We start from the raw sequence: 27,289 nt of genomic DNA on the forward strand, positions 1-27,289 counted from the left end.
CATACTCCTGCCATATGAGTGCAAAGTCTGTACAATTTTGTGTTTTGAGTGTAGTTTCTTTTTTCCTGGATATATTTAGATATTTTGCTTCTTTGCATTTAATGATTATGTTACATAAAGCAGAGGATGCAGAGGAGTTTACAAACCACAATAAGGTTTGAAAGTAATATCAATAACATTTGGATGGGAAATAATGTGAAATTTTCTAGGTCAGAATATTAGTTGTTGGTATATTTATGTTACTGAATACCAAACAGTAATAAAACCTGTTTATATAATTTCTTAACTTTTGAATTTAAAACAGAAACCTAGTAATGCCAAATTGAACAATTACTGCCCACAGTGACTAACATGGTAGCTTCAGTTCTGTGGTACAACTTAGTATTTATGATTACACTTGTAAATAATTACTGTGTTTAACTAACTAAGTCCTGGCACAGAGTGACTGATCCTACTCATTTTCTGGAAAGCAGAGTGGATTTCTTGCCAAGAGTGTTGAGGTGGTCAGAAGTAGTAAAATATACTTTTGTTGTTTCTGAAAAACACCAGTGCTGGTACAGAGTCAAATGCAAATGTTGTTTCTCTGAATCATTGAGAATTTGGGAAAGCCATGGAATAATTCACATTTGGTTCAGTAAACATGTAGAAATGGCTAGAATCTCACTAATTCCAAGTATTTGCATAATATGGAAATAAAGTATGATCTATGCTTTTCTGTGCATACCAAACAATTGGGAAGGAATTCAGGCAACGACAGATATTGGCTGGTGATTCTGACCAGCCAAAATTTGCGAGCAGTTATTATATGATTACATTGTTTATGTTTGCCCATATAGTGAAAAAAAAATCTTTGTTAACCCACAGTACTTAAAAAAAACAACAACAACAATGTGCTTGCTCCAGTCTGTAGGCTTACATTCTTCAACTAGTGGAAGAGAGAGGTTTGTGTAGGCATACACAGCCCTACCTCCCTAGTAGTTGTCTTTCTTTGCTGAATATCTTATGTTTGCACACTAAAAGGAAATAGATAAAACTGGGGTCTTTGTGAAAGATTCGTAGGCTGAGTAACATTGGCCATACAGTGGATTGAATCAAACTAAGTGAAGTTGAATTCTGTTTTCAAATTTAGAAATGCTTGTGCTTGAGGATTTGAAATGATCTAAAAAAGTATGAATGCTGGAATATTCAGATAAATTGTAATTTATCAGGATAAATTGTAATTTATCAGGATAAATTCAGGATAAATTCTAATCCTTCTTTAGAAAACTTCTCTATATTCATAAGATCCATTATTTATCCACCTATTGTTCAAGCCCTTCTAGGTATTTTGGGCAGGATTGGGGTATCATCTAACATCCACTGTGATCCCCATTTTCTTCTTTGAGTGTATAAACACTGATATTATATGGTAAACACAAAATTGAAGTTATTTTTTACCATGACTGCAAAGTATATGTCTGTATCAATAATGTATTATTTCTGCTACATTAAACACTTGTAAAATTGTTTAGTAGACTGGTGTTCAGTAGCATATAGTTTTCTGGTGAGTGCAAGTTGTAAATCTTGGCACTTCTACTTGATTTAGAATTGCTTTTTGGACGTTTCTCTAAATATAATGTATTCTGTTACCAGAAATATTTACCAGATAGTACAAGGAAAATGGGGGAAAAAACCCACATGTAAATGGATATTTAAAGCTGATAGATCTTGCAGACAATTTGAAATAAACAGGTATTTTTATTAAATGAATTCTGTGTTAGAATTCAATTTATATATAGATGCCCTGGATGTGGATGATAGAATATTGGGAACTGACTTTTGATGTATATATAGGTGCATGGTTTATGGAAGAAATAAAAATAGAGCTCTCCTTCAACATTTTGTCACAGTAGAGCATCATTTGGAGACAGAATGTATTGCATGACTTTAAATTCTGCCTGGCAAGCAAAATTGATTTCAGATTGTGCATGTTTGAAATGGAGCCAACCCTCTTTCAGAACCTAATATTATCTAGGGAAGTAACCCTAAATGTGTATCCTTGATAGGAAGTTTTTGTTCATTGTAAGACTGAATTCAGAATAGGTCTGTATTCGTGAAAGGTTTGCTTTTTCAAAGCATACAGTGTTGGGGGGAGTAAATCTTGCCGCATAATACCAGTGGGAAATAAACTGATGCCTGCAAGGCAGGGGGAAGTGCCCTAGTTTCTTAGGAGGATGTTTTCACCCATTTTGGGGCAGGGGATTATAAACAACAGCAGGATTGAGGAACACCGACAGTGATAAATATACTGCTTGAAATTATACTCCTAAATTTTAGTATGGTGCTGCTTTAGAAATAATCCTGAATGATCCTTAGATTTTTTTCTGTTTTTGGGTTAGTGAATTTTCAGTCTTATAAATCAGATAAACGTTCTCTGTAACTTTGCTTGTAGCATAAAATAGTTATGTTTATATAGAAGGAATAAGTGAACCAAGTCAGGCCAGTGAAGAGTAAGCATAATTTACATGAAAGTAATTTCCTGCATGGAATCTTTTTCAGAGCCTCTCAGTTAGAGGTGTTTTGTGTACAGACCTTTAAATTTGCTCATTTGCTCATTGTTGTTGTTTTCAAAATGAGTCATTAGAGACTCAAAGCTTTGTTGGAAAAAGAAAACCACATTATTTAAATTGGTTCAAATTGATTTCTTTCCATATAAAAAATTAACTATACCACCTCATTTAATGTAACCAATTTTTCATTTTCAATGTAATACGCACTTATAGTGTGGAAAGGATAGCTATTTTCATTCTTTATTTAAAAAAAAAAAGCAAAAGGGAATAGGAAATAAAACTTTTAAGTCTACCTTCACATGCTGCAATTTAGAACGTTTTGGAATGTAACCACACAGATTATTTGTCCACTGAAGTTTATATTTATGACTATTGAGGAAAAAAAATCCCATCTCCTTTCTGGCTGAAGAATTCTTTGAAACTTAAAAGTTCCTGCTTATATATGAAAAACAATACTATTTCTCAATTGTATAGGTCCCAAAATTGTTCAAACTATTAATTTTGTTTGTGTGAAATAATTCATTATATGTTTTTATTTACAAGGCTTATAATGCACCCAACTCCCAGAGGATTCTAGGTAGCATACAACAATACCTAATAATAATCAAGGACTTTCAGAAGACTTTAAGACCTGATTTTTCCCTTAGCTTTTAGGGCTAGGATGTTGGTAGAGTCCAGTTTGTGTTTTGCCCTGTACTGATTGAGGAATTGATTATTTTTACCTGGCATCTTTTATTGTCTTTTCTACTGTTTTCTTATGTATGTTTCTGTTTTTATGCTTTGTTAGCCTTCCAGAATTATTTGATTTAGATGAGCGGCCATATAAATTTACATAATAAATCCATTAATAAAACCCTAACATTAAATATAGAAGATGAATGCCCTTATTCATGATCACTAGGGGCCAAAGGCTCACTGAAACAATACACCCTTGGTTTGCTAATGGAATAATAATATTGTACCTCTATGGTACAATAGGGCCATTTTGTCAAGTGTGTATTGTTTTCAGACATCCTTTTCCATCAAGGTCTGTCTGTTTCATGGATATATGAGTGTGATGGTAACTAGAATTTTGCTGGCACTGATTTGTAATAAGATGGCAGCTTTGAAATGGAAAGATGGTCTTCTGCAGTGGAATAATTAATTTCATTTGAAAGTTTTGGGGTGAAAATGCTTGTTTAAAATTCATAATTTGACACGCAATTCTCCATATAGTCACTAAGTATTGAACTCTACCTGATAGCACCTAAATCATAATTTCACTTTTGAAGCTGAATTAATTTTATATGCTGTTTGCTGCTATCAAAGATGTGAGTTGGAAATGAATTATATTGGCAAAAGTTCTCTAGACTGCATTGGTTTGGCAGACTTTAGGACAAAATGTACAGTGCTGTTTTTCATGAAAAAACAAGTAGCTTTGACTGTCTGAGCTTGGCACTATCCCTGTTCCAATTTTTCACCTCAGACTCCACAGTCAAAGAATACTATACAATCTCTGTGCCATATTCATGTGATAGAACAGTGGAAAGGCATTCTTAGTGCCCCAAACTGTGAGAGTCTTTCCCTGTAGAAACCCAAGCCCAAATACCTTTCAAAAATAATAGTTTAAAAAAGGGGGGAAAGAGGAAAAATTCTAGCTATCTTTAAAAAGAGGATATGAATTTTTATTCAAAAGTATTTAAAGTCTTGTGGCTTCTTATATTGGGCCATCTGCATTTTGTATTCACTGCTTGTTCAGAAGCCAAATTACGAAGGTGTAATTTGGTCTTTCAGCCATGTTTGGAAAATACTATCATTTTGTGGGTACATTATGTTCTGTTGCTAAAACAAAAAATAATATATGAGTTTTTTTAATCCACAAATTTTTCTTTTCATTTCAAAATGTTAGCCTAAATAAATTCCCATTAAATAAATATGTTTTAATTCATATGTGAAATTGTTGATTCACTATAGAATCTTCGGTAGAGTGTTGGTGTTCAGACACACTAAAATAAAGCTAGTTGTTTTCTGCTATGTTGCAGGATATGAATACATGCATATGATATGAATATGTGGTAACTTGTTATAAAAATTAACATTTCATTTAATATATAGATTCTCAGGAAAATTATGTAAAAGTAGTTTGATAAATTTTAAAACATTTAATACTCTTACCATTTTTTAAAATTCAAAAGTATGATTAGAAGTTACACCTCTTTTTTGTGACTTTCCTTAAAGTGTTAGGGCTACAAGAAACTAATACAATAAAATGTGTTAAGAGCCACTTCTGAAAAATGGTGCCAAGAAAACTGCAGGGGACAGTTGCTAGGAATCAAAAATGACATGAAGGCATAATTTTTAAGTGTGTATGTATCTAGTTTCTATACTTTAATTAAGATAGATGTAAAGATTTTAACATGTTGCTATTACATGCATTTGCAGTTTACTCATATACTCTTATTATGGTACATAAATCTGTACTTGGATTGGAAAAGCTGCACAAAACATTTTTTTTCCTCATTATGGCATGTCAGAAATTAGTGGCAACATTGGCTGTTATTGTGCTTACTCCCAGCTGCACAGCAGCATCCCTCACCAAGGTGCTTTGTAGAGGTGGTTATGCATTCACCCACCCTGTTAGTACTGTGTGATTTCAGGTTCCTCTTTCTGGGATTTGAGGCAGTTTGGGAGTTTATGGCCACCACGGAAACCATGAGCTCATTTCAGCTCATCCTTGGTCTGACCCACATGGCTGGTTATACTCTAGATCTAGCATTTACCTCAGTGCAGATGTGTCATGATCTGATCCTTTTCCATTAGTCCATTGTCATGCAGAAATCACTTCCTTATGACAGTGGGATTAACTAGACATACCTACCTCTACTCAGAGAGGAGGCGCCCATCCTAGATTTTTGATGAATCCAGCAGGTTTCCTGACAGTACTCATGAAGTTTCCCAGTGATCTGGAGTGCACCTATCATAGGCATCCTGTTGACCTCTGGAATATAGAAGCAGATAAGCTGCTTGACAAGATTGCCCCTAAGCAGCATCTTTCCACTGATCCTGTACAGTGCCTTGGTTTACTGAGGAGCTCCACTAAACCAAGTGAACCAAGATAAATGAAATAGAGAGGAGATGCCTAGAATCTAATGTGTTCAGATGCAAGTAAGAGACCAATTCTGAGCCTACTCTGTGGTGATAAAAGTGGTAAAGAGCAATTACTTCTCCACTTTTATTGTATCCGGAGAAACTCAGCCAAATGCACAGGTTAAAGTGTTTCAGATCCTTTTGGGGAAGGACAGGCTGTAAGAGCCCGTTGGTATAAGTTGTGATTGTCTGGCTGAGGATTTCATGGATAAAATCACTCATGTCCACTCCAAATTAGAAGCCTGGTGGACAGAGTATTCTGAGGTGATAGAGATGATGTCTTATGATGTTACTTGAGAAATTTCTAAGTGCGTGGATCCTGAAATTGGACAGAGTCCTTGACAATCTTAACTCTACCACTTGCAGACTCGGTTTTATCCCACCTGGGTAATAAAAGCAGCCAACAAGTACTGTAAATTGGATTCAGGTTGTAGTCAACACTTTCTTGATGGGGAAGGGGGAGATGTCTGTGGTCATTAAAGAGGCACTGGTTTGCACGTTCCTCAAGAGGCCAGTCTGAATCCAACAAAATTAGACAACTATTGATTTATTTGTAATCTTCCTTTCCTGGGAAAGTTACTGAGTACAGTAATAGGGCTGCAGTTGCAGAGGGTCCTGGAAGTTATAAATTATTTATACCCATGGCAATCTGGATTCAGACTTAGGCATGGGACAGAAACTGCATTGATTGCTCTCATGGATGATCTGTGGTGGGTCTTGGATGAAGAGGGTTCAACCATGTGTATCTTCCTATGTGATGGAATGTATCTATGAGGAGGAGACTGATGTGGGAGATCAAGGCTATCAGGAAGGAGCGGTGGCATTCCAGCAGGGGAAAAGGAGCCAAAAGACAACATAGTCCGCAAGGGGAGCATGAGAAGAGTAAGAGATTCAGGGTAGCCACTTGCTAGAATCTCACAGGGTATATCTGCTAGTTGATTTAATTTGGCAAGATTCTGTCTGTAGGGTATAAGCAGATAAAGGAACTGTACTTGACTGGACTGTTTCATCGTTGTACTTGGGCTGGGCCTGACATCCTAGCTCTTCGGTATCTTTTGATACATTGACCACAGTATGGATTGCCTGCGAGGGTTGGGAGTTGAGGGTATGGTGTATGGTGGTTCTGCTACTTAAGTTGGTGGGTCCATTATGGAGCATCTGAGGACTCAGTCCTCTTACCTATCTCCACTGTGGACCTGTTGGGAGATGAGATCATGAGCCAGTGTCTGGAGGCTATCAGGGTTTGAATGGGGAAAAATAGGCTTAGACTGAATCCAAGCTAAACAAAGTGGTTGTTGATTCAAAGGCTGATTGTTTCTAGGACCATACTATATTGGGCTCTTAATGGGGTTGTGCTCCCTCAGAAAGGACAGACTTGCAATCTGGGATCCTCCTTGACTCTCAGATCCTGTTTGAAGAGCAGGTGGAGATCATGTCTGGGGAAGCTTTTGTACATCTGTGATGGTATGCCAGTTGGAGCCTTACCTTGGACAGAATGCACTGAAGACAGTTGTTCATGCCCATGTCATTTCTGAATTAGATTATCCACAATCTTTAGCTAGTCCAGAATGCAGTGGCACTCAGTGTTCGGTAGTCAGTTATGATACTGTTATACTATGTGTGGGAGCTGCACAGGTTTTCCAAGTTTCCAAGTGCAATTCAAGTTGCTGGTCACTACCTATGAAGCCCTATATGACTATTAATTGCATGTATCCACTGAGCAGCAATTAATTTTTGAAGAAAAATCACTACAATGGTGTTTTATCATGAAAGAAGCTCCAGAGTAGATGCTGGTCTTGGTGACTCCATTTCATTTCCTTCAAGTTCTGGAGGATGTGTTAGCCTAATTTATGCTGAGTTCTTTTGAAGGCATTTCATAAAACCTTTAAAGTCCAACATATTCATTTCAATGTGTATGTTACATGTCTGTAGATAGTAATATTTGGCTAGACATGTAATTATTGAAGTAGTACTTGTGGAGTGGCTCCATTGAGCTAACCTTTGTTTTGAATCATGTTGAGCTGCATGTATTTGGTTGTTTTAGGGCAGAGATCCCCTGGTTTTGTAGTTAGTGGGCATATTTGATGTGTAGGAGTGTGCTTTCTCAATCCAAAAAAAAATCAGGTAAGGCAAGGAGATTGATGGACACTACAGAAGGTATTCATTTTAAGGTATCTTTTTTTCAATGCTCTATATATAGGATTAGATTCAGAATTAGTGATCCTTGGATTAGACTAATTGGTACTGTGACCAACTCTTGGATTTACACTTTAGTATACATACGTATACTTTGTATACTAACCCAGAATAACCTGTATTTGTAGAATTTTTCAGTTTGTAATCTAATATCATACCATATTCTCCCTATATCCCATTAACAGGTCCGTTATGTTTCATCAAGCAAATAATTTCCCCATTTATGCATGATGGAAGAACATTTCAGTAACGTTTGTAGCATCAAAGCTTCCTTTCACTTAATATTGCTTTAATTCATGTTTTTTATTTCTAGATTCTCATTTTGTCTGTTGAAAAGTTCAGATGAAAAAAATATTCACATGTTTTGGATGTTTGAATGGGATACTCTGGAACAAACAGAAAATTTTGATGAATGTGTGGCTTTTTTAAGTATAAGAGGACAGTAGTCTTAGACCAGTGGTTCTTAAACTGTATGACCCAATTACCCCTTTTCCCAGTTTCAAATAATATTGTTACTCCCACAAAAAACCCAGACTACCTTGTTTTACACAAGTGTCTTGCCAGCAGCAATCAAACTGGATCCTTAACTCACAAACAAGCAATTATAAATAGCTCCATTACCCCCAGGATAGGCCCAGATTAGCTTCTTCAAGGGAATTACCCCCATTTTTGGAGGGTAGAACAGTGTTTGTAGAACAGAGGTTAGCAAAACTTCTGTTTTATTTGACTAAAATTATATTAGAAATATTTCAGAAACTGAAAATACACTTGTCTTGGGATTGACATAGTACAGGTAGTCCTTGCTTAACAACCATTCGTTCACTGACCAATCACAGTTCCAGCAGCACTGTAGTTACGACTGGTCCTTGAAGTTCTAGCCGTTGCAGCACTTCCGCGGTCACATGATCAAAATTTGGGCGTTTGGCAGCCTGCTCTCACTTGACTGCAGGGGCGCTTCAACTCTCCCAGCCACATATCTCCCCACTTCTCTGCCCTTTTAGACACTCTGTGCTCTGCCACATACTCCCGCTGCCCCCCACCCCCACAGCTGACTTTCACTGTCTTCTTCTTCCTCCTGCTGCTGGCCTGGGATCCAGGCACTAGGCAAAGGTGCAGCCCTGGGACGGGCACGGTGAGCACAGCAGGGTGGCAGAGCCTCGTCTGCCGAAGGGAGCTTGCCAAGCCCAGCCAGGGAGGAGGGAGTAGGACGGGACAGTGAGGCACCGTGCTCTTTGTTGCTGGGTGAAGCAAGAGAAGCAGCAACAGTGGCTCCCCAGGCAAAGGTGGAGGCTGTGCGGGAGGTGCTATTTGGGTTGGCGGCAGAACTAGGGAAAGCGGGGGGACAAGAGCTTCATGGAGGCACAGCGTGCACTCTGCAGCTTGTGTCGGAAGTGCTCCTGGAGAGCCAACCTGCAGGCTTCAGCGATGGGTGGAAGTAAGTCCAGCTCCAACATAGCCTACCACAGACTTCCGACCTGCTCTCAGCCCAGACTTCCTCCTGAAAAGCCTAGTGAAGGGCCAGCAGCTTCCAACATGAGCTGCAGAGTGAGTGCTGGAAATGCCCCTGGAGAACCGATCTGTGGGTTTCAGTGCATTGGAATGGTGGGGGGGGGGAGTTTAAGTGGAGGTGAGTGCAGCAGGACAGGAGGAGCATGAGGTCCTTGCCTAATGACAGTGCAGTCCTGGCTGTCAGGTTCAGCCCAAAGAACTCCAAGAGACAATGCAAATACAGTTCTGTTGCATTTATTAGCTTCAACCTCCAGACAGAAAATCTCCCCAGACTGAACCCTAGTTCCCAAGCCAGCCAGCCACAACACTCTGAATTCCTTAGGGAGGTGCCAACCTCATCTTCTTGAACTTCCCACGCTCCTGTTGGGGGCTAAGAACACGTTTATCTCCCTGAGCCTGGCCTTCATAAGTCCATTCCATCACACTGGCCTAACAACCGCAACTGGGACTACTGGAACTGCATCACTAAGTGGTGAGGTCATATGATGTTTGATTGCTTCAGGAGTGGAAATTCCAGTCCCAATTAGGGTCATAAAACAAGGACTACCTGTAGTGTTAGATTGTGCCCGAGAAAGATAATATGGGAGTGAGAAGAAAGTTTAGTTATCTGAGACTTCCATTTCCATGGCGATTTTTTTTTATCTCAGGAAGGAATAAGTGACTTCATGTCACAATCTTTAAGTGCATTTCAACTGCCCAAATAGTTGCTAACTCTTGTTCCAGAGTAATCAGGTAAGGAAGTCATGAGTTACCTGCAGACTTCTGTAAAAGCCAGTATACAGTAGTACTTCATGTGCTTGCGTGTTTTGCTTATGGTTTCACCTTATTGTTAGTTCATATTGCTGGAATATATGGGCATTATAATTATTGTTTACAGACTGTATGTATGTATGCAAATTCAGCTGTACTTTTGACAGAAGTGTCTATATGGATTAGGTATTGTAATTATAGGCATTTTAATAGCTGGAATAAAATATTTATTCAGCACACTAGTTCTTGACCTGTATTGCTGATTTTTGAAAGTCTAGCTTATATAACAACATTTTTTTCTTGCTGATTTTCACAGAATGGTTCAACTGAAGATCTGTTTATACTATATCATTTTATTGGTTTGTTGGAATTCTTAAGTTTGGTGACTTTAGCAGTTGTCATTAGAACAAGGTTTCTTAAATATGGTATTTATTATATATGGTCAGTGGAAAAAATTCTGTCCTTTGAAATTGCAGAAAATTATATGTTTTAAAGATTGCAGATTTGTTTGAACAGCAGTTTGTCATAATAACTGGTAACTACTTATTTACACTAATTTATATCAAGACCAGTACAGAGATAGGAAAGCGTGGAGGGAAAACTAGACTGATTTTTAAAAAAATATTACTAATTTTTCTTATGATGACTTTGTTTTCTCCAAATATTGAAACATTTCCAAATATTTTCTTTTTAAATGACATGTAAAATTATTACAATTTTTCTTATATTGCTACCCAACATATACTGGATAGAAATAGCTTCTTCACTTGATCAGCAGACTGTGTCTCCTGCAAAGGTTAGCACTGCAACAGAAGAACAGTGCTCTTATTCAGTAGTGTAGAATAATTTTATTATATTAAAATATTCTGTGGCTACATCTTCCACCAATGGGATCTTCATAGTAGCTTTTAATAAATATTATGAAACCATAAAGAGTGTTAGAACAAAAAAGGTCCACAATACTGCCACAACATTGCTATTTATTGATCAAATTTGTATGCTGACAGAATCACAAGACTCTTGGCTAACAAGGTATAAAAATGCAATAAATATAAAAAGTGAGGCAAATAAAACCCAAACAAAATATGTAGTATCAGGCCCCCAAAGCTTTCCAGAAAAGCTCCAGCTTCCAGGCTTTGGCTCCCCTAACTTCCTGAAAATGGGAAGGGGGAAAATCAGCTGCTTTTCCCAGCACTAGTGGTGTGGTTGGGCTGACTCTAGCGGGAAGGTACAGTCCTATTATTAAAGTAGAAAATGGCTACTTTGAAAATGGCTACCAGTAGTTGCATAGATCCTGGCCATGACAACATAATTATATCAAGTTATTGTGCAGTTTTGGACTATGCATTCAATGTTACAAATATACGTGCAAAAATTACTAATGCACAAATGTTTGCTCTCTTGCCTATTGTTCAGAAATGTGTTTAATCATTTCTGTGGAAAGAGAAGCATGGATTATCTTACTTTTCAGCCATAGAAAGGTTGCTAATCAGAGACATTGTAAAACTTGTTAATAAATAATAAAATATAATTAAATTAAATATATTAATTATATTAAACAAAGTGGGAAAATTGGTATTTTTCCCATTGAGTGATGTCGCAGATAGTAAATGTTTAAAAACCTGCAGGTTTGCTTAAAGAGTTGGAAATTTGCAACTACAATAAGCCCTTGATTCTCCAGTCCTCCATTCAGTGGAATTTTGTGCAATAGACAAAATTTTATTTCATCTCCAAAGTATTTTTAGACAGTTGCTTCCCCCCTGCCATTTTGTTATATTTAACAAGATTTCAAAAAATAAAAATACAAAAGGTAGACAAACAATGAAATACAAAAAAATAAAAAATAACTAATAAACTACAAATAATCCTAAACAGAATAAAGGATAAAAAAAGAATACAAGCACCTAAATATATCACTTATGTATAATATGTAGATCCATGTAATTGATGTTATTTACATTGTTTGCATCAGTTTATGTCATTTGCATAATGGACAGTATATGTGATATTATTTATTTATTCATTACATTTCTATCTTACCATAATCTCATAACTCTCAAGGGCTTACATGATGTGGAAACATTAAAATAGCCATGGTGGGATGCAAATAACACAAATACAATTGATTCAGATTTAATGGACATTTGGATTTAGCAGATAGTTTTTCTCCTCAAGTGGTTGTTAAATTGAAAATTTACTATTCATTATCATAATTATCTGTTTAGCTTCAGTAAGAACTAAGCTTGTTAACATATTAGTAGTTCCCTCACATAACTTCTTTAATTAATTTATTTGTGTCACACTGAAGTATAATATAGACATAGCCAGAACTTTTTTCCAGCTACTGATCAATAGCATAGTTAAACATATACTCTTGAAGAGGGCTGATTTTCTTCCAACAAGATGAATTAGGACATTACAGGTAGTCCTCATTTAGTGACTGCAGTTAGTTACGGGTCGCTAAAACAAGGAGGTTATGACTAAGTGAGCAACTTTGTTCTTCATAGATCATAAAGCTTGTATTGAGAATGCTGTATTCAAATGCATGTGATGATTTACTTAAGTTTTTTGTTTTGCTTACAGAAAATGCTAGGACAAAAGAGATGATTTTTATTTCACACTAAGGCCTGGAACTGCCTATTGAACAAACATCCTGATCAGGCAACATACGAATGGCCCAAGGAAGCCAGCAAATTGATTTTCAGGTTTTAAATGACCTGCGCCAAAAATTTCCTGAGGTACCTGAAGTTGTTGTGTCCAGATGCATGTTACAGGTCAGTGCTATGTTGTTACTATGTTTGGAGGCATTTTAATGTCGTGCTGATATTGAAAATTAGTTATAAAGCCTTTTTTTGCTAACTTATTAAGTGCATATTTTCTGTGGTATACATTTTCCCTATCCCAGTTTGAATATTATCATTTGTTTTCTTTTTGTATGTTTTTAATAGTTCTAATTTTGCTTTTGCTGCTTTGCACAATCTTTTGTATTTTATTTTAAATTGCTGTGTATCAAATTTTAAAAATATACTTAATATGCTTCATAAAGTTCTCTTATAAAAGGATTTCATATAGCATTTATCATTTTCCTCACTTGATTAAATTATATTTAAGATGAATCCCTTACAGTATAGCATCCAGTATACCAATAGGTGATAGGTATTCAGCAGTGGTAGGCCCAGGAGTTCTTGCAGCTTTCACTTGTTTCTGCTGGATGGAGTTGATAAAAATACAAGAGATATAAAGTTGGGTTGATGGGGTTGTCCTTGGGCAGAGACATAGGTTAGGAGAATAGTTTTTCTACTAGGGAGTTTACTATAGTAAAAGAGCACCCTAAACTCTTTTGTTTCCTGAAGCCCTTGACGCTGTCCACTTAGCTAGTTGAAAAGGGAGAAGGAATTGTTTTAAACTCTTTTCATGTCCCTTTCAACATCTGATAGTCCTGTTATAAAAGAAGGAAAACCCCAGTAATTTCTAGATTGTGTAGAACAGTGGTTCTTATACTGTTTGGCCCAATTACCCCTTCTCCCAGTCTCAAATAATGTAATTTCCCCCAACCAACCCCCCCCCCCAGTCTCTGTTGTTTTACATAAGCATCTCAGCAGCGGCAGTCCCAAACTAGATTTTCAGCTCACAAGCAATTACAAATTGCTCCATTACCCCCAAGATAGGGCCAGATTAAGAATCACTGGTGTAGAGGCTTTGCTGTTCTGGTTTGGTAGTGGTGCTAAACCGTTTTTCTTCTTCTAATTTGATTCCTGCTCATTACACCATTGGAAATGGCTAGTCTTCTGGCCTCCAGTGCCCCTGTGTATTTCATGAAGCATTGTGATAGTGTAGACTCTCCTGAATTGATTTCTTCAGCTGTTTATTTATATTAATTATACTAAACCTAACCATATTTTTAGTAGCTGTTAGTATAAATATTAATTTTCTGATTAAAATACTGTTTAGGATTTCTGTAGCTTTTTTTAGAACTAGGTCATTCTGTATTTTAAAAATTTAACACATTTAATTTTTCTTCAGATGATGGGGCTTTAGCTTAAATCAGATGTTAAAATGTACAAATATCCTGTAAATCCAAGAACCTTTCTGTATTGTATTTCCAGGCATTGGTGTTAATTTCTAGATGCCTTTCATTTTTACTTCCATCACCAAAAGTAGTATGATACTGGATGAAACTCTTTGAAAATATTTTCTTATTTTTTATTTTTTATAAGGAAAATATAGAGATAACTTTTAAAATCAATTGAGATCAAAATAAGCATGCATTTAACCCAAACCCAAACCCCATTCTGTATGGATCTTTTGAGTATTAAGATAGTAACCATTTGCTCATGAGAAGTTTGGTGAATTTAATTGGCTGTAATGGAAATATACCTTGTTATATTCATCCATTGACTAGATTCCTCCCTTAACTACTTGTTTTCATGCCATGTCCATCCATGTAAGGTTTCTTAAATTTTTTAATTAGTAATTTCAGCAACAGTAATATCAATTATTAAAGATGAAGGTCTAACAGTGAACTTCTTATTAATGTTTATCTATTTTGAAATAGCCAGTTTAGTGTAGTGGTTAAGGGATCGGGTTGCAAACCAGGAGATCATGAGTTCTAGTCTTCTCAGGCTTAGGAAGAAGGCAAAGGCAAACCACTTCTGAAAATGTTGCAAGAAAATTGCAGGGACTTGTCCAGGCAGTCACCAGGAGTCAACATTGATTCGAAGGTGCACATGCATGCCCACACACACACACACGCACAAAAGAAAGAAAGAAGGCTAATTGAGTTCAGTGATATTAACTCCCAAGAGAACGAGTATAAGATTTGCAACCATAGTATTTTAACCCAATCTTTCTTTAGCTGTAACCCAGCTAAACTTTAGCAAACTACTTTAACTTTTTTATTGTTTCTCTCTCTTCTGAGCTTCTTTATCCCTCTTTTGCCTATTTTCAACTAGATTTATGTTTCAGAAAGCTAGTATTTTGTTAAGTTCTTAACTAACTGTGGTGAAACTATAGGACTTCTACTGATGCCTGTTTTTAAATTTGTTATAGAATAATAATAATTTGGATGCCTGTTGTGCAGTTCTCTCTAAGGAGAGCACAAAGTATCTCTACGGTGAAGGAGACATTGGTTTTTCAGATGATTCTGGCATTTCCAGCCTGCGAAATCACATGACATCCCTTAATTTGGATTTGCAATCACAGAATGTGAATCTCCATGGAAGAGAAGGAAGTAGAATGAATGGAAGTAGGACTTTAACTCATAGTATTAGTGATGGACACCTTCAGACCAGCCTGTCCAACAGTGAATTGTGTCATCAGGAACCACAGACTGCTCCAGTCCAAGTTCCACAGGGATTCTTTGGCATATCTAATACTCCTAGTAGTTCCAATCCAGGACAGCATTTTGGATTTCACTTGGGCAGTAAAGGATCTTCTGGCTTGGCTCAGCAAATACCTAGATTTAATCCCATTATGGTAACTTTAGCCCCAAATATTCAGCCTGGTCGGAATACCCCAACATCTTTGCACATACATGGTGTACCTCCAATAAACAGTCCACAAGGCAATTCTATCTACATTAGACCTTACATCACAAATCCAAGTGGTACAACTCGCCAGAATCAGCAAAATCCAGCTTGGATGTCTCAGTTCAATCCTATGCATTCTCAGCAAAACTACCAGCCTTCACATTCAAATCCCTGGACAACTATTCCCACAACCAGTTCCTTGACACATACCTCATCACAACAGCCAAACCAGCAAGGCCATCAGACCTCTCATGTGTATATGCCTATAAGTTCTCCTACAACTCCCCAAGCACCTACAGTTCATTCATCTGGTAGCTCACAATCTTCTTCAGCCCAGAGCCAATATAATATCCAAAACATATCAACAGGACCTCGTAAAAACCAAATTGAAATCAAACTTGAACCACCGCAAAGAAATAATTCATCAAAACTTCGTTCTACAGGTCCCCGCTCATCCACAAATTCCTCTTCCAGCAACAGCCAGACTTTAAGTAGAAGTCAACCCACTGTTTACATAGCTGCCAGTCCACCAAATACAGATGAAATAATTACACGAAGTCAGCCTAAGGTGTACATTTCAGCCAATGCTTCTGCAGGTGATGAACAACTTGTACGGAATCAGCCCACACTCTTCATATCAACAAATCCAGGAGTTACTGCCACATCTAGGAATATGTCTGGTCAAGTTAGCATGGGACCTGCCTTTATTCATCACCACCCTCCCAAAAGCAGAACAATTGGAAACAATGCTTCTGCCACTTCTCCCCGAGTAGTGGTTACTCAGCCTAACACAAAATACACTTTTAAAATTACTGTTTCTCCAAATAAACCCCCTGCAGTTTCACCAGGTGTGGTGTCCCCAACTTTTGAACCTACAAACCTTCTAAATCTTCCTGAACACTTTGCAGAAACAGAAAATATCCAACACCTTACTGACCCTGTTTTAGCACATGTCGATAGGATTAGTGAAGCACGAAAACTGAGCATGGGATCTGATGATGCAGCCTATACACAAGGTAATACTTTTATGTAAGTTGTAGCAATCTCTGTCTTGCTGTTTTAGTCCGTTATTTACTTATTTATTCATTTATTTAACATCTTTATACCAAAGAGGTTTAGAAAAAAAACCTAGTAAGTTGACAAAGTTGTATGTTGCCAGTACAATTATAGTATGCAGTCAGTGCTATCTCAGTACTATATCCCAGTCAGGTTTCCAACTGATACCTGTTTTCATTAGCCTGATACTATACACGTTTGTTTAGAGAGACTTACTTAAAGTCTTTTTAAATCCCTGTGCTTAGAATGATGGGAAGCATTTTCATTTGTTTCTCCTCTCTCTACTTTCTTCTTGCTTGTTCTTACTTCTGTATATTTTTTCCTCTTTTTTTTTTTTCCATTGAATGCCAAAAGTAATAATCAAAGTGTGGTATTAGATTGTTTTTATGAAATTGAAATGGCCAGAAGGCTAATCAATAAAGATTGACTGACTGACTGAATAATCAAAGTGTGAGGCAACTCAGCAGATCTCTTTATGTAAATGTTATACAGTGGTTCTCAGTTAATGACCACTCATTCAGCGACCATTCGAACTTACAATGGAACTGACAAGTGGTACTTATGACCAACCCTCAAAGTTCTGGCTGTTGCAGCACGTGATTGTGATCTGGGCACTCGACTACCAACTCACATTTACGATGTCGCAGCATCATGTGATCGCCATTTGTGATGTTCATTGCTGGCCTCCAACAAGTCAGTGAGGAAGCTGGCAGGAGGTCACAAATGGTGAACATGTGATGTTGTGCTTAATGATCTTGCAGGATTTGCTTAACAACAGCAACCACAGGTGCCAGAACTGCCATTGTTAAGTGGTGTGGTCATGCTTTATGACTGCATTACCATCGTTAATCAAAGACTACTTGTATTATGTTTTGGCTTGGGGTCCTCCATGGGGGAGGCCTGGAGCTATTGCTCACCTTTTAGAAAGGTTCCTCCTTCAAAGTTAGCATGCCCAGAATTTTAACTAGATGCTTAAGTATCTGAAATGGCCAGAAAATATCAGTTAAAATGTATTTAATTTACAGAGTAATATTACTGTACATTAAGCCTATTATGGTTCATTTGATTTTGAGGTAGCAGGCTGTGCTAACTGCTAAACAGTGAACTTGCAGAATAATTGGTCAAGATGATTTTTGACCAATTTTTGAGAACACTAAAAAAAGGACAGAAAAGGTGAAAAACTAGTTTAAATTCGAATTTTTTATCAGATGCATATCCCCTTTTACCTCAGCCTTTTCTGTTCTTGACCCACCACATCAACAGGATAGAAAAATTCATCTATTTAACTGAGAATCAAGATGCCGTAGTGATTAAGTCATTAGACTACGAAGACACAGATTCAAGTCCACCTTAAGCCATGGAAACTCATTGAGTGACTTTGGGCTAGTCATTCTTTCTCAGTCTAACCTACCTAACAACAAGATTTTTGTTGCCAGAAAAATTGAAGGAAGTAGTGCTATATATGCCAGTTTGAGTTTCTGAAAGAAAGGTGGGATATAATAAATCAAAAAAAAATTTTTTTACATTTATTGCTCCCAGCCTGAAGATAAACAGACCCCTACATTAAGAGGAACAAGCCAGGCAGGCTGGTGGTCATTGTAGTTCCTTTTGGTCTTACAAAGTTCCTTGATATATGAAAAAGACTCCACCCCCTTGGTCAATTTTTACATATGGCATTTTACTTCATCTACTCAGATTGTAACAGGTTTTGTTTATTTGTCTTTTGGTAGATTGCCTGTCAGGGGACAAACCCAGCAAAAGCAAACTGCTGCTCTTTGCTGATGTTTTTGCTTACATGTAAAGGTGGTTGCTGACTGTGAAAAGATTTGTGGGAGTTTCTTGACTGCATGAATAACATTACTGTTGCAGCAAGTGACAAGAGCATGCACAGAGCACACGTACCCACACACATACAGTCTAATATTTTACTCTCTGAATTTTAACGTTACAAAAAAAATAACAAGTATTGAGAGAATATACATGCATACAAACCAACATTTTACTTGTTGAGTTTACACAACTTGCATTGGCAGCCCTTCTCTGTGAAACACAGTAGCTCATGCACTTATACCAATTTTCTATTGGTCATGTGCTTGACTGCTGCTTTCCTATGAACACTCTGATTCCATGTTACCTCATCCTGCCTAAATGTGCTGTTGACTGGTTAAGTTGAAAAAAAAAAATGTATACATACAAGGCAACCCTATCATAAACCATAAAACAGCAGCCTAATCACAATGTTTGGGATACTCAAAGCAATACTTGACATGCATTTGTTGTTTTGAGCCTTGAACAGGTTTTCATGGTGTGAACTTATTGAGGTCAAAGCATTTTGCATATTTCCTGTTGGAAAGTGCTGATTCTGGAATACTGCTAAGATGATCAAAATTATTGTGTGTCCGGGGTTTTCACTGTAGTAGAGATGCATATCTGCAGCTTTTTCCACTGTTTCAGATTTGTGGGAATATGAGGATATTGTTCTGTACATTGTGTTTATTTTTGGGGATCAAGATGTTGCAATCTTTTGTATGGTTCCTTACAATGATTATTATAGCAGATATAGTGCATTCGGAAAGTATTCAGACCCCCTTCACTTTTTTCAATTTTGTTATGTTGCAGCCTGATACTACAATCATTCAAATTCATTTTTTTCCTCATTAATCTACACTCAGTACCTCATAATGACAAAGTGAGAACAGAATTTTAGACATGTCTGTAAATTTATTAAAAAGGAAAAACTGAAATATCACATTGGCATAAGTATTCAGGCCCTTTACTCAGTACTTTGTTGAAGCACCTTTGGCAGCAATTACAGCCTTGAGTCTTTTTCAGTATGACGCACACCTGGATTGGGGATTTTCTGCCATTCTTCTTTGCAAATCCTCTCAAACTCAATCAGGTTGGATGGGGACCGTCGGCGGACAGCCATTTTCAGGTCTCTCCAGAGATGTTCAGTAGGGTTCAAGTCAGGGCTCTGGCTGGGCCCCTCTAGGACATTCACAGAGTTGTCCCTAAGCCATTCCTGTGTTGTCTTGGCTGTGTGCTTAGGATTGTTGTCATGTTGGAAGGTGAACTTTCGGCCCAGTCTGAGGTCCTGAGCGCTGTGGAACAGGTTTTCATTGAGGATATCTCTGTACTTTACTCCCTTCAGCGTTCCCTCAACCCTGACCAGTCTCCCAGTCCCTGCTGCTGAAAAACACTCCCACAGCATGATGCTGCCACCACCATGCTTCTCTTTTGGGATGGTATTGGGCAGGTGATGAGCAGTGCCTGGTTTCCTCCAGACATAACATTTAGAATTGAGGCCAAACAGTTCAATCTTGGTTTCATCAGACCAGAGAATCTTGTTCCTCACAGTCTGAGAGTCCTTCAGGTGTTTTTTTGCAAACTCCAAGTGGGCTTTCATGTGTTTTGCACTGAGGAGAGGCTTCCATCCAGCCACTCTTCCATAAAGCCCAGATCGGTGGAGGGCTGCAGTGATGGTTGTCCTTCTGGAACGTTGTCCCATCTCCATACAGGATCTCTGGAAATCAGTCAGAGTGACCATCAGGTTTTTGGTCACCTCTCTTACTAAGGCTCTTCTCCCCTGATTGCTCAGTTTGGCCGGGCGACCAGCTCTTGGAAGAGTCCTGGTTGTGCCAAACTTCTTCCATTTGAGAATTATGGAGGCCACTGTGCTCTTGGGAACCTTCAGTACAGCAGAACTTTTTTTGTAGCCTTCCCCAGATCTGTGCCTTGCAATAATCCTGTCTCTGAGGTCTGCAGGCAGTTCCTTTGACCTCATGGCTTTTGCTCTGATACAGTATGCATTGTCAGCTGTGAGGCCTTCTATTGTCAGGCCTAGCCCAAGGAACTCCAAGAGACCATGTAAATTCAGTCCAGCAATGTTTATTAACTACAACCTCTAGCAAGAATCTTCCCAGACTGAAACCCCAGTTCCCAAGTAATGCCAGCCACAACATTGTGAATTCCTCAGGGAGGTGCCAGTTTCATCCTCTTATCTCTCCCTCTCGCCTCAGGAGATGAAAGAAAACGTTTTTCTCCCTGAGGCTGGCCTTCATAATTCCATTCCATCACATCTATAGAGAGGTGTGTGCCTTTCCAAATCATGTCCAGTCAATTTAATTTACCACAGGTGGACTCCAGTCAAGGTGTAGAAACCGCTCAGCAACAATCAAGAGAAATGGGAGACACCTGAGCTAAATTTCAAATGTTGTTGCAAAGGGTCTGAATACTTATGCCAATGTGATATTTCGGTTTTTTCTTTTTAATAAATTTATACACATTTCTAAAATTCTGTTTTCACTTTGTCATTATGGGGTACTGAGTGTAGATTAATGAGAAAAAAAATGAATTTGAATGATTGTAGTATCAGGCTGCAACATAACAAAATTGAAAAAACTGAAGGGGGTCTGAATACTTTCGGAATGCACTGTATAATAACTGTAGAGGAGTTGATCACGGTAATGATCCTTTAAACTTAAGCAAGTATTGTACAGTGGTATCTCAGGATACGAACGCCTCTACTAACGAACTTTTCAGGTTATGACCAGCTCCGGCTGCAAAAATTTACCTTGATGTGCAAACTCCGCCTCGGGGTACGGTCATTTTTCCGCCCTGACACGTGCTCCGCCGCCATTTTCCGCCCCTGACATGTGGTCCGCGGCCATTCTCCCGCCGCGCCCAGCCGTTCTCCCACCATGCCGCGCCCGGCCGTTCTCGCGCTGCGCCTGGCCGTTCTCCCGCCGCACCGTGCCGCGCCCGGCCGTTGTCCCGCCCCTGACGCATGGTCCGTGGATGCCAGAACGGATTAACGGTAATTACATTGAACCTTATGGGAAAATTTGCTTCGGGGTGCGACCAAATTCAGAGGGCGGATTAACTGGATTTACATTGAACCCTATGGGGAAATTTGCATCGGGTTACGACCAACTCAGGATACGCCCAGAGTCACGGAACGCATTAAGTTCGTATCCCGAGGTACCACTGTATTAATTTAATATATTTCAGTGCAGTGGGAATATATTAAATTACTACATTGTGGGAATTCAAAATAATGTATTAGAGTTTTTATCAATAGCACAGATTGAGCATGGTTGTATACAGGCAGGGTGACAGCAAACAAATATCTTCATCCCTCAGTGCTTAGAATACAGCTTAAGATAGATTCAGTTTCATATTATTTGTTAATAAGAAACTGATGCTCAGAGTTGTAGAGAACTGGATATGCATTTGTTATCTGAACTGCAGGTTATATGAAATTGAGTGTTTTCTCTGAACTTTTTGAAGTATTTTGCCAGGTAGGTTTTTTTTTTTTTAGTATATTATGGGCTATGGGATATTAAGAGTACATTTTTATTCTCCCCTATATCTAGTAGTAGAAAAAAATATTTCATGGGTATCCATTTTCCACAACATCATAGTTACTCAAGTTATGTTGTAAACTGTATGAACAAAATTCCTATTTTGCCATTTCTATGAACTGCTATTCATATAGTACAACAATAAAGTCAAATTACAAATTGTGCAAGCCTAAGTTATGGCTAGGACTTCCCATCCACTGCATATAAACCATAAGTCAGGGCAAGTTTCAGTCTTTCTTCTGTTGTTGTGCTGAATTTCTAAAGCGTCAAGAATTCTCTTTACTTCCCAATACCTTCAAACCTGAACAAGGCTGGGGAAGCAGTGGGGCTCATTCTTGAACTGCATTGAGTTCTGGACATAAGCAGCAAGAATGCTTGCTTGCTGCAAGCATGTGCCTGATCCATCTCATGGTACTCACCAGTTATCTGGTTTCCATGATCGGTCAGGTGAGTGCATTTGTGGCCCTCCCTTCCTTTCTGAAAAGGAATTTCACCATTTCCTTTCACAATGGTGCGTAAGATTTTATTAGTAATATTATTGTTCCTGAACTGTTCTCAAATGCTTAGATTACTACATCCTAATCCAAAAAATATATAACCAGAGAAAACAACCACAGGGTGGTGTTGCATAGTGGTGGGGTAATAGATAAAATACTGGGTTAGGTCTTGAGTGATTCAGATTCAGATTCTCATCGACACTCACGCGCAGAAGCTCACCAGGTAACTTTTTTTTTTTTTTGGTTTGTTATGGGAAAAAATTGCAGGAGAGAATATTACATATAGCCTGAGTCCTGGAGAAAAGATGGGACATAAATTTATGAAACAATGTTCCAAGGAAAGGATCTGTCATTCATCATAAACTAATAACCAGTGATACTGGAATTATGTAACTGGGTCAGAGAAGAGAAGCACTTGGTATACCTTAATACATGATTAAAGAGGTGATGGGAGATTATTTTAGGCATTGCTGAATTGCCAAAAAACAGCTGATAATCACTTCTGGGTCTTCCATAGCTGCTCATTGAAGGGTGGGGAATTCTCAAGGAGCTTCAAGGAATATCATCAAATAATAATTTAAACTGAAAGAAAAGCATATGAGAATAAGGAAGAAACTGTGATACATGATAGTAGAACCTGGTGTGAGTAGGAGGAAGCCTTTGCCAAAATGAGTTTTCAGATTGCATGCAACATTATTGTTGATGGTTCTCTTGCTAATACATAATACTAGTAATGTTTTCAGAATTATTCTCTACGTCATTATAGATGAGGTACAAAAGTCAGAATGCAAAATTCTGTTCAGAGACACAGAAGGGGCTTGTGTTCACTTTGTGCAATTCTTGATGTTTTACTTTTGGAGAGCAATTTCCAAAGCATGTTTTTAACCCTCTCCCATCTTTTTAGGGGATAATTTAGCATGTTTATTTTGCAAACAATTGCTGCCCCTGCCAAGGAATCTAGGTAGAATTCAGCTAGAGGCTAGAATGTAGCCTCAGCTACATAGTAAAAGCATGATAGTAACCTTGTATTCTCTGAATTAGCTTACAATTTTACATAGAAAAGGATGCCTGTATTTATCTGAGCTTTTCAAATGTACCCCAGTCTAGATGTTACCACTTTTAACCTCAACTGTAGGGGATAAAGGCTTTCTTTTTAAACGAGATGAAATAGAGGGAATCCTGGGCAAGAAGCAGTCTTAAATACATTACAGTTTTCCTTGTTCCAAAACATATCCTTATGCTCCTAAAGGGCTCTGTGACCCTCAGCTTCACCTGTTGTGAATATAGAACACAAGCTTATTGTAGCCTGTAAGCTGTTTCTTTTACAAAACTTGTGCAACTGTTTTGGGAGCTGCTCCTGGTTTTCTCTGCAGGAGTGTACATTCATAGCCACAACTTCTGTGGGAAACTTCAGAGCATTTTGGATAATCCTTCTGAACAATGGCTTTCAATAAATAGTTTCCATATCAACTTTGACTATTAGGGTGGCTACAGAGTAGAAAGGATTCTGAGGCATATATAGTTCAAATTCTTTTAAGAGAAGTTTGTCTGCCTGCCGTTACTATTTTTTTGTATTCTGTTAATAAATTCCTGGCAGATTTGCAATGAATCTCAGAATTTCATGTAACATAATTAAAAATCTTAGACCTCTGCCATTTTCTATGAATGATAAAAGTGGGTTTGCTGGAATGAAATGAAAACATGTACACATCAAATATACAGGTCCATCTTCAGGTGGTTGGGGAAGCCATGAATATCATTATCAAAAATCATAAGGTATAAAAAATACATATATTTGAGTGTTAAACCCTCCTCTGTTTTCAGGCTCTATAAGCTTTCAATCATCTAGAAGAGCAAGAACTATTATTTAGAACTTGGGGAGTGTAAATTTAATACAGGTGCTCCTTGGGTTATGATGGCAATTGGGACTGGAATTTCCGTTGCTAAGCAATGCAGTCATAAAGTATGATGTTATGTGACCGCATCGCTTAGTGGTGGCTGTTTCATTTGCTGTCATAACCCCAGGACTGCACAGGTCATTAAATGTGGACCTAACGTGACTGTGACCTGGAACAGGTGGGACTCATAGGCAAGCAGGCTGGTGGGTGAGAGCTGCGGGTGAGAGCTATGGGCAGGAGGGGGTTGCCATGGGCAGGTGCTAGGAAACATGGGTGGGGGAGTGGGTGCCACAGGAAGGCACAGGGGGATGGGGGCAGGTGCTGCTGCCCCATTGGGAAGGGAAGAGGCTGGGGTCACTGCGGGCCGGGGTGACTCTCCCACTGGACAGCAAGGCAGAGACTTTTCAGTGGTGCCTGGATTCCTGGTGGCTACTCGGTCAAGGGCTTCCTATGCAGCAAGGAGGCCATAGGGGGATGCAGCAGTGGAGTTCAGAAGTGCCCTGCACAGCATGGCCAACAGAGCCTCTGTGCCATAGGGCTTGAGGCCAGCTAGTGGAAGTGAGCCCAGTGGAGGGAAGTAGGTGAAGAAGACAAAGGTCAGTTGGGGCGGCAGGGGGGTGGTCGTAAATTTGGGCTGGCTCGAATTTTGATCATGTTGACTGCAGGGGTGCTGCAATGGCTGGAACTGTGAGGACTGGTCATAAGTCCATTTTTTTCAGCACTGTTGTAAACTTTGAACGGCTGCTGAATGAATTTACAAAGGCTTGACCAGTCTATATTCAGGTTAACTAAAATGTTTACATGTATTTTAGTGGTTAAGTAACTTGTGGAACAAAGAACAGTATTTTTAAAAATTGACAGAATGTATTGATCAAATAGGATTGTCTTTTAAGATGGCTTGCTTAGCATCAGATATGGTGGAGGGGGAATTGCTTCCAGGATTTATATGCTGCTAATTGCAAACAATGACACAGGAAGAAGCCATTGCCTGTCCTGCAGATAATTATGTCTGCTATATGCAGTGTTTAAAATTCTGGCTAAATTTTGTGTTGTATAGAGCATGTAGCAGTTTAAAAGCGTAATTGGCTCAAAAACAAGCTATAATTGGCAATTGTTTATCAATTGTATACAGTAACCCCTATGATTTTACATATATTTATTATGATGCAGTTAACACTTGTACCAAAGAGCAGCATTCATAATGAAAAGAAAAAATGATTGTGATTAGATTTAACTTAAAAATGCCACTCATTTCTAATTAGTTAATAATCCATTGGGTCGCTTAAAATTTCATTTCATTCAATTGCATTTACATACATGAATCAGTGTTAATTGAATGTTTCCGCTAAGCTATTTAAAAAATTCAGCTTTGTATCAATTTTCAAGAGACTGTATAGTGCTCTTAAATAAGGTGTGATTTCCAAAGCTTTATGTTCTTTGTTCCTATTGTCAGGGGAAAAGCCTCATTAAACACGGGAGACAGACACACCAGAACATAGGCCACTTCAAAGTTCTAAAAGCTTTATTAAATGTTAGTTCAATAAGCAAGTAAAATTTAACCAACAGCATACAAGGTACTTACTTAGATTCACATTGCAATGAGGACCAGCACGAGCAAGCGGTCAGGTAAGACAGCTTGGCCGAGTGGCCCTGACCCCCTTGTTGCAGTCCTTTTTATCCTCTAAAACCGCAAACCACAAACATGACTCCCAGGATCTGCAACTGAATCATAACGTCCTTGGTGCTAATTTTACCACACTTCCCTATTCCATTTTTCCTGTCACACTCCTTCTATCAGCACTTTACTTTGTCCATCTATTTTCCGGCTTCCTGTCCATGACTGAAAACTTTAGTCCACATAGCAATTTTATTTATTGCTCTGTAGTTTTATGTATTTATTTTATTTATTGCTCTTTTTCCCCTCACACTATGTTGAATTATTGCCTTAAACTAGAAGCAGATTAAATTTAAACTGAAGCAATTATTTGGAAATAATTAAACAGATTTAAGAAATTGCTTTATGTCTCTTCTACCATACAAAGAAACTTATTAAACATCTTACTATAAAGAGAAAATTCACAAAAGTGTTTTATGTGCAATAAGCTAAAAAAACTTTCAGAGATTCACCAGCACTGTCCCATTTGTAGCTCTGACCATCTTATTGCTATAGCACTGTGAAAGAGTTTGAGATACAGTGTTATATATTAGGGTTTTGTTTTTTGTTTTGTTTTATTTTGGGTTTGTTTTTTTGCATGATAAAGTCATAATCCACTTTGAGAAAGCTTAGGAGAAGTTAATCACAATTGTTATGAACTGGGGGAGATGGGCAGCATATGACTTTAATAAATAAATAAATAAAAGGATGCTGCTTGACAGAGAAACTAATTGGGAGGATTAATCAGGATTTGTAAGAGGCATTGGAGAGTGAAAACTGAAATGGTGGGCAGAAAATGCAGACTGCTTAGAAGAGACAAGAGATGAAGAACCTTTCATGGCTCAGGATGTGGTTCTCGCCAAGATCACCTTCTCACAATTGTTTCTGCCCATCCAATAAGATTAAGCAGAAGAGTTCCCTTCAAGTCCCTTCTTTCAAGGAATTTCATCATCAAGGTCTTCTCAGTTATTGTCTCTCTTCTTTGGAGCAGCTGAGATCTGTATTATTTTAATCCTGCTGGGTTTTAGGAAGCTGTTTTTTTCAGCAAGCCTTAAGGGTAGATGTGCTATGAATTATTCCTTGTTATAGTATGGTGTTTATTTTCAACTGTGTTTATTGGTGTAAAATTGTGATTCAGATTGTTGGTTTATCAACATTTATGT

At 38.1% G+C, this 27,289-nt stretch overlaps 1 protein-coding gene across 2 annotated transcripts in view; it reads left to right on the forward strand.

Annotated features, from left to right (window-relative positions):
• The window catches only part of TAB2 (TGF-beta activated kinase 1 (MAP3K7) binding protein 2), a 57,237-nt gene that overhangs the window by 24,053 nt on the left and 5,895 nt on the right, over positions 1-27,289 (forward strand). For both annotated transcript variants that reach the window (XM_088141863.1, XM_088141855.1), the window contains exons 2-3: positions 12,714-12,904; positions 15,180-16,674. In XM_088141863.1, coding sequence (XP_087997989.1) covers positions 12,803-12,904; positions 15,180-16,674 — 1,597 coding nt within the window. In that variant the 5' untranslated portion in view covers positions 12,714-12,802. The remainder of the gene's footprint in view (positions 1-12,713; positions 12,905-15,179; positions 16,675-27,289) is intronic.

The sequence above is a fragment of the Python bivittatus genome, unplaced genomic scaffold, assembly GCF_059951505.1.
Source record: "Python bivittatus isolate LINGU-HERP-01145 unplaced genomic scaffold, Pbiv_v1 ctg000020_np1212, whole genome shotgun sequence".
In the NCBI taxonomy this organism is placed as follows: Eukaryota; Metazoa; Chordata; class Lepidosauria; order Squamata; family Pythonidae; genus Python; species Python bivittatus.